The 9,092-nt window shown below is 38.2% G+C and overlaps 1 protein-coding gene across 1 annotated transcript in view; it reads left to right on the forward strand.

Moving 5' to 3' along the window:
* Positions 1 to 7,015, forward strand: part of LOC147441709 (uncharacterized) — a 93,421-nt gene extending 86,406 nt beyond the window's left edge. Inside the window, exons 2-3 of the mRNA XM_086483471.1 lie at positions 6,514 to 6,659; positions 6,777 to 7,015. Coding sequence (XP_086339597.1) covers positions 6,514 to 6,659; positions 6,777 to 7,015 — 385 coding nt within the window. The remainder of the gene's footprint in view (positions 1 to 6,513; positions 6,660 to 6,776) is intronic.
* The last annotated feature ends 2,077 nt before the right edge of the window (positions 7,016 to 9,092 follow it).

The raw sequence follows: 9,092 nt of genomic DNA on the forward strand, positions 1-9,092 counted from the left end.
AATACCTCCAAGACTGAGCTCCCCATGGTGCATGCATGCATGCCACATACCCTTGACCTTATTTGGTAGGTCTATAATTGAAGATATTATTGAGATCATGATATAAGTGAATAGTACAACTAAGAAAATTGAATATTGAGGGGTCTAAAATGTTGAGAAGAAGGAGAGAGCACAAGAATAGAACCCCTAAGTGTGTGTAGAATACACACATGAGATGATGTATATATAGAGGGGACTTGGGTGCCATATATAGAGAAGCCATATATTGAGTAGCTTCACATATAAGCTCAACACCCCCTCTCAAATAAGGGTCCCTAACTGTGGATGAAAAAACCCTTGGGGGATCAAGGGAAAAACCCACAGCTCTATATACACCCACCGTTATATTATAAAAATCATTGAATATACAAATGTTCATGAGGAGCTACATCACTCCTTTTACAATGAATATTTTATGATGAGCTACATCACTCCTTTTACAATGAATGTTTTATGAGGAGTTACATTACTCCTATCCTATCAAATACAATAATGAATACAAAGGTTCAATAAAGAGGTGTAAAGGCTATCGATTAGCTCGTAATCAGAAGTGTCTCCATGAATCTGCTATGTAGCTTGTCATCAATATGATATCACCAAACATATCTTTATAAATCTTTTATTGTCACCAAGTTTGTCTTTATAAAATCAATTCTTTGATGAATTCTACATAGATCATAGACTCAAAAAAAAAACATAGTCATGAAAATTATTAGCATCGTTAGTAAAATAATTTACGTTCACAATGTCATAAGAGATGGTTCGCGACGCCACTCTTTTGACAACATATATACGCACGAAAACATATGGTACATAGAGTATGAACGTAAAAGTACAAGATGCGTGATTACGTGATGTAAATGATATGTTTATATACTACATAAAACATCATTTATCAACGTAGTGATCAATGAATATCATCAAAGTATTAATAAAACATCATCATTGTATCAATAAAAATGAATAAATTATCATGGTATAAACGAAAAGCATCATGATATCACCGAAAATAATCATTGTATCAACGAAACAAAATCATAGCATCACCGAGAATAACCATGGTATCAATGAAACAACATCATGGTATCACCAAGAATAACCATGGTATCAACGAAACAACAGCATGGTATCACCGAGAATAACCATGGTATCAATGAAACAGCATCATGGTATCAACAAAAATCACCATGGAATTAACAAAATATCATCATGGAATCACCGAGAATAACCATGGTATCAACGAAACATCATCATGGCATCACCGAGAATAACCATGGTATCAACAAAAATCACCATTACCAAAGTACTAACAAAACATCATCATGGTACCATCAAAATCATTATGGTATCAACGAGAAATTATCAATAAAACGACGAAACTATATCTCTAAAAGAATAATTATATGAGAATCAATGAACGAGTATATCATATAACAAAAGATCATGTACCAACAGTAGCTCGATAGAATTTGGACGATCATCCACTGCTCGACTAAATCGGAACGATATGTAACTGGCTTCTGCAGCAAAGTTACGTCAGTAACAAATATATGATTAATGAAGAAAAAATATAATTGAGAAGTTTTCAATTATGAGAAAAATCAAAAGCAAAAAGTAAAATTTTGCTTTTCAAACATATTCGCAGTCCAAGACGATAACCCAAAATCGGTGCAGAATTTAGAGAAACTTTCTTCTGCAAAGTTATAGACCACATCGATTATGATGGCTTAAGAAAATAGTTTCTCATCAATTCTGATGCCTGCAGAGCAGCTAGTTCCTTCTGCAAAGTTGTAGACCACATCGATTCCGTTCCCTTGCACAGGTAGTTTCTGCAAAATCGTTTTCAATTATAGCAGAAAAATCAAAAACATAAAACGAAATTTTCTTTTCGGAAATGTACGCAGTCCGCGAACGATAACTCAAAATCGGTGCATAATTTAAAAAAACATCCTTCTGTAAAGTTGTAGAACACATCGATTCCGATCTCTTGGGCGGATAGTTTTTGCAAAATCGTTTTTAACCAGGAGAAAACTCAAAAACAAAAAGCGGAAGTTGCTTTTCGAGTATGTACACAGTCCGCTAACGATAACTCAAAATCGCTGTAGAATTTGAAAAAACTTCCTCTTGCAAAGTTGTAGACCACATCGATTCCACTCTCTCTGTGCCAGGTAGTTTCTGCAAAATCGTTTTCAACTAGCAGAGAAATAAAAAACAGAAAGAGAAAGTTGCTTTTCAGGTATGTACGCAGTCCGCGAACGATAACTCAAAATTGGTGCAAAATTTGAAAAAACTTCCTTCTGCATAGTTGTAGACCACATTGATTCCGGTCTTGTTGACAGGTAGTTTCTGCAAAATCGTTTTCAATTAGCAAAGAAATTAAAAAACAAAAAGCAAAAGTTGCTTTTCAGGTATGTACGAAGTCCGCGAACGATAACTCAAAATTGGTGCAGAATTTGAAAAAACTTCCTTCTGCAAAGTTGTAGACCACATCAATTCCGGTCTTCACGCAGGGTAGTTTCTACAAAATCGTTTTCAATTAGCAGAGAAATCAAAAACAAAAACATACTGCTCTGATACCATGTAGAGAGAGAAGGAGAGTGCACAAGAATAGAACCCCAAAGTGTGTGTAGAATACACACATCAGATGATGTATATATAGAGGGGACCTGGGTGCCATATATAGAGAAGCCATATATTGAGTAGCTTCACATATAAGCTCAACATTAAAAAAAATGTACATGTCAAATATAAATAATATAGGTGGAAAAAATATAAAGCGGTTAAAATAAATCTCTCTCATTATAATTCTACCATAAAAAGATGAATATTTTTGGTGGTCTAATTTATGAGAGTAATAGAGAATAGATGTAGGAAGGAAAAAATGACAATAGTGAAAAAATATACACATAAATAAAACTAGTTTTTTTGGATTTTTATTGGGATGGAGTGACACCAAAAATAAGAGAAGCTTGCATGAAATTATTTATATATGGAATAAAGAGTATGCAAAATGGTAAGAAAAAATATGGTAATGGTGAGTCAATGTACATAGCATAAATAACACACACCTAAGTATAAATATTTAAATAAATACCAAAATAATTATGAAAAATCATTTTATTTAGGCCCTATATACAATAAAAAATTTACACACAAATGGGCCATAATATACTTATATTTTTTTATTTTTTTTATTTTTTTTGGCTCAACTAGCTCGGTGACTAGCTAATTGAGGGTTTTTAAGAAGATATGGGAAAAGTCCCGTAACTCACACACGCCTATGTACAGTGAAATGGTAGGCATAGCCACAGTGTTTGAGTGATTTGATAGGGTGAGGTAGCTTACTATGGCAATTATGGAAAGCCGAAAAACGGCTATCATTATCATACATAAAAAGCGCTCTAGGTCGATTGATGTTAGAAGGCGGTTCTTGGGTTTCTAAAACCATTTTCCCTTTTGCCACGTTATCCCCATATCTGTTGTAATCCTCAGGGTTACTCACTATCAGATAGTGGTTCCCCTTTTCGTCTCGGAATCTGTCACCATCATCATAGACTCGAATTATCTCTAGTCTCTAAGCCGGTCTTTCTTCAATGCAAATACACTTGCATCCTCGATAGTCAGAATAAACTAATGCTCCCCTCGAGTTAGCTCCTTCCAAGAAGATTATAGTGAACTGGGTTTCGTTTAAAGGATGTAGGGAGGTGCTCCCCCCTGGCATTGGTCCTTCACCGTTGAAACCTCCTGGTTGTTGACTCCCCGTCATGAAGAAGGACTTTTCGGACGAAGTGTCAGTATCACTACCCTCTTCAGTGATTGGTGCTAATGGGTCTAGCCTCGTCTGAGTTACACTCTCTTCGGTGGACGTGGTGCTAATTTGACTTTTGACACTTTTAGCTCCCGACTTAACAAAGACTCCTGACCTTAAATACATAAGAATGAAAGTTTGGTTGCAAACTTAAAGCTTACCTGGACTCCTTCTTCATGTATGGCTTTGTGCTGATCTCCTTTTGGGATCTACACAAGGATGGTTAGTCTGTTCACAAGGGTTTTCCTTGAATTACCAAAAATCTTTCAAGTACATACAACAACCCCTTAGTCAGTCTTCTGGTGGCCCAATTTCAAATATGAAATGATGGCTGGGATCTATATAGAGAGTATGTCCTAGCAGTATAGTCACAAATTGCAAAAAGTGTCTGATTCACTACTTTCTTAGTCTATCGCGATAGACTGACAATTTGCTTAGCATAAGTCAATTCAAAATTGTGACTTTACCCTTGAGTTCTAGTTACCCTCTATAGCCTATCCCTCAAGTTTTATGAAGTTTGGACACTTGGGTTGGGTTTTGGTCCCATTTTAGTATTTCAGTCAGAGCTTGATTCTCTATCTGACCCTCAGATTGACCTTGAGTGTTCTAAATGCCTTGAATTTTGGTGTGTCTGCTATTTAGGCCCTGATAAAACCCTTCCTAGGGAAAATTTGAAAGAAAAGTTCCTATCGCGAAAATTTCCTTGGTCTATCGCGATAGACTAGGGACTTTCTCCAATTTTAGCATTTTTCTCAAGTTTTCACCACAGTTGGTTCAGCCTCCCCTTGTGTAGTGCATTGACCAATTTTGGCATTGTTTCGACATTTGGTCAAGGACTTCTTGCCCTTGTCTCTGAATTCAGACTCTTAACACCAGTTTTGAAGTTTTGTGGTCAAAATGGTGTTCAAATTCACTCAATTTTTGTGAGTACCCTTGTATTGATGTGTTAAATCTGTGGTGTAAAGGTTTTTTGCTTGTTGCTAGTCAATCACCACCTTCATCAGTCTATCGCGATAGACCAGGCAGAGAGAAATGGGGACTTAATTTTTTGTCTGTTTTTGCATAGTCTTGTTCCCTGTGCGCATATAAGTCTATCCCCCAAGGTTTATGAAGTTTGGACTTATTTTGACCTCAAAATCAAGCACTTCACAAATTTCACTTTTCTCTGACAATTCACAACTCCATTGCACTTAAAGTGATACAAATTTGATGACACTTCATCTTAAACTTGTGAACATCAGTCATACCCCATGACACAGTCAGTTTACCCTTGGTTAATGGTTATATCTCTTCTTGGCCTCTTTAGGTTCACTTAGTGTTTCCTTATGACAATCACCTGTTTCTTTTTTTGTTGGTTTTGGTCGCTGTTTTTATGGTTTCTCGAGTGTTGGATCATAAATTTCAATGTCGACTCTTTTCACCCCTTTCAAGGGTATATGGGGTGGGTTTTTCTTTCAAGGCAAGCAACTGCCTTATTGTTTCTTCTTTTTGTTTGTTTTTTGCGGTTTTACAACATTTTTCTACACTATTTCTTCACAAGTATAACAAGCACTCAAAACCAAAAACCATAACTCCACATTATCCTACTTAACTAAATCTAATTAGTCAGAGACCCTCGACAAGACACACGCTTCCTGGCTATCCACTAGACCTCAGGATACTCTATCCTGGATCTTGTTCTAAAAGTTTAAGCTCTCTCTAGTCAAAACTAAAATAAACTAACCATCACACGAGTGACGTAGATCTCCCTACTTAAGGTCTTGTGTCCCCAGCAGTGGCGCCAATGTTTTAGGGAAAAACTACTCCCTTGTTCATACTCACCAGCACGACACAGACAACATACTTATCATCTAATGACACGACTAACCCGTAGGTGCACGTAGGCAATCTCGTTAGCTTGTCAGGCTGAGACCAATCTACACATACGCACTTTTATGATGCATCCATCACTAACCCTGGTAGAATGCAACCCACTCTATCCCTAAACGCTCACAACACAGTTTACACATCCAATGAACTCAGAATCGCATCAAACTTACTAGGCACCATCCTCTCACTAGGATATACTTACCTATAAGTCTAATCTCACCAGATTTGAACCCTAGTTATCTCGAATACAATCGCGATAGACTAACAGGTCATAATCCAAAAGTGAGCGAAACTTAATTTTATGAGCATCTATGTGTAGCTAATCTCTTTCTCTTTCTATAAAGCACTTGATTATTGAAAACAGACACTGTTTGTGCTACTTACAAGCAAAACAAGCTCGAGGAAGGATCGATCGCAATCAACTCGAAACGGTGAATGCGTAGCGTGGGCGTGTAGCTCTCGGAGAGACTACCACGATGGTGTGGTCGCGCCGTGAATCCGGTGAGGGAGAAGTGCGTAGCGAAGAGGATAAGACACACTCACTCTGTCTCTCTCCCTCTCAGACTCGTACGGCACAGGATTAGTATTCAAATGTTGTTTAAAAATGGTTCTAAGGTGACTTTTATACTTTAGTCACCTTAGCTCAAAAATGTACATGGGGTTCTCTTACTCATTATTACAAAGTGGGAACAAATTTGAGTCCTGACTAACTGATTAATCTTTACATAACCCAGACGAATGGATCAAAATGATAAGACGTCTTTGACATAAAATGGGAATTTGATTTGCTTTACAAGATGGGATCATTACAACAATTGGACCAATGGGGCTCCAACAGGCCTTGTGGATGCCTTGGTTGTTTCTTGCTGTGTGGAAGTAGACGGTGCTGGCTTAGACTGTGTGGTCTCTTTAAGTGCAGGACTCACTTCCTTCTCTGGCTCAGGTTCTTTATGATGTTGCTGCTCTTGTGTTGCAGTGGCCTCTTGTGCAATGGTAGCCTCTTGTTCTGGCTCTGCTTCTTTATCTTTTTAATTCTCTTGCTAGTTAGCCTCTTGTGTAGATTTCGTTTCTTTGGTGGACTCAGGTTTTGTGGCTTTCTCTTTCTTAGGTTATGCTTCTTCAGTTGCTTCTTTTGCGGTGTCTTTACCTACAGGTGATGGTGGTGGGCTTGGCATGGGAGGTCCTGTTGTTTCGCAGGCAGTGAAGTGGGTATGGGAGACGCATATCCTTGTTCTTGGGCTTCTTTCCTTGCCATTTTTTCAGCCTGTCTCGGTTCCTTCGCCTCTTTGGCTTTCCTAGCCGCTTCTTCTACTTCCTTCATCTTGAGGGCTTCGACTTCTTGGTACATTTTCTCCAAAGTCTCAGTGGGGTCTTCAACCTTTTTCTTGTGTGATGCTTCGTTCTTGGGCCTCCGCTCGGCACCCATTTCTCTGGGTCCTTCCCTTGTGAATGTCAGTTGCATTGGTAGGCATGTTTTTGTTTCGAAGTGAGCTTGTTTTTGCGTGGGCTCTTCTTGGTGGGCTACCACAACTTTTCTCTTCATTTCTTCTCTTCTGTGTCTCTTCTCCTCGTTAGCAGAGCTCTTGCTACTATGCCTTTTTGACGAGCTTTCAGCTGATTCTTCATCGGATTTATAAGATCTCTTTCCTTACCTTGTAGCTCTCGAAGACGGTTGTGCTGCCAATATCCATGTATTTTGGTCAGGGGAAGGTGGTAGATTGTCGGCCATGCCGATGGCATGGTATGCTATCCTTGCCAAGACTTCTGGGGCACCCAAGTAAGTGATTTTACCTTATTTCTTGGTGCCCTTCAAGGTCGTCAGGACATACTGAGCGTGGTCCACTGGTTGCCTGGTTGTTGACTTTAGAACTTGGGTAAATTTAGTGGCAATCGCATCATTTGGCATAGTGTACCTTGGTGGCCTTTTTGCAAAAAATAAAAGTGCTAACGGTATAATCCGGCTGGCTCTTCCACCTGTTTGTGAATCAAATTTTCAAAGGTAGCCGCGGCGGTCTCCTTGGTGAAGGTGCCTTTTGTTTTCCTATCCCTTTCTCTCATGGTCATTCCTTCTGTGGGCAGTCTGGGTGCCTCTTCCACTATATCTTTGGTTATGACTACCTCGACCTTGTTTCCTCTGAGTGTCTAATATTTGTGCGGCTCTATCTTCTTTTATTGTGGATAAAATCTCATAAGCTTTCTGAAAATCCACTCCGCAAGGCTCCTGTTCATAAAAGTGTCTGATTCCAAGCCTACGGTTGGATTCCTTGTTCTCTGGCTTTGCGGCAACATCATATACTTCTTTGGGGAAGAGTTGCAACTCCACTTGATGCCCCTCTTCACTCTTGAATCTATCGGTGAAGACTATAGTATGATGCTCTTCTAGTTTTTATTTAGAGAGGTATGCTGCCTTGGTTGTTTTGACTGAATTGGGGTTTAGTTGATATGCATGTAGTTCCTGCAACTTTTCCTTTTGGTTGAGCTTTTTCTTGGCCCTCTCTGTTGCTTGCGTGGCTCCTCTTCAGTGAGAATAGAGTGCAAAGTTAGCAGATTTGTCGGAATTTTCTCTGAAATATCCTTTAGTCTGAAATGCTGACAATTTTGGTCCAACTTACTTCAAATCAATTTCTGAACAAGCATAGATTCATAAAAACATGCAAGGAACAAAACTCTAAAGTCAAAACAAATTTTTGCAACTAAAGTAAATAATCACGATTATTTACAGTTGAGCAAATTTTTCAACTTTTTGCAAACTTGGCTTCATAGGCTTGACATGTATACCAAATACATACTCTGAGTGGAATATGGCCTAATTTGGATACATAGGGTGAAAATGGTACCAGATTTTGGCTTTAGGTCTCTGAAATAGTAGATATAAAGGAAATTTAAGATTTTGAGCTCCAAATTGGTTCAAACTTGGCTAGTGGGCTTAACACATCATGTACTTTGGATGTATGGTGGCAAAATATCAAAACTCTCCAAATTTGGCTAAAAAGTAAATAATTGAGATTATTAACTTTTCTTCCAAAATTAATTTTTTTTTGGTACAAACTAGTTCTAGGCATTGTATAGACCATGTGTATGAGATATGAGGTGATTTGGATCAAGAAATATTGTCCATAACCCAAAAATTGTCTTGCAAAGACTTCTTTGCGTTTTCTGGCAATATTCCAAGTTATAGGTGGTCATTCTAGCTCATACTTGATTTTTGGCATGTATTAGGTGTGTACACATGACAAGTGGGGTGATGTGACAATCTCCAAGCAAAAATGATGCAAAAGTAAATTATCGCAATTATTTACAACAGTGATAAATTCTTTGCAAAACTTACAACTTTTGACCTAGACATATTCTAAAATAAGTCCTACATTGAATTGGG

Source organism: Adiantum capillus-veneris, chromosome 15 (genome assembly GCF_014529385.1).
Source record: "Adiantum capillus-veneris isolate H3 chromosome 15, ASM1452938v2, whole genome shotgun sequence".
NCBI lineage: Eukaryota > Viridiplantae > Streptophyta > Polypodiopsida > Polypodiales > Pteridaceae > Adiantum > Adiantum capillus-veneris.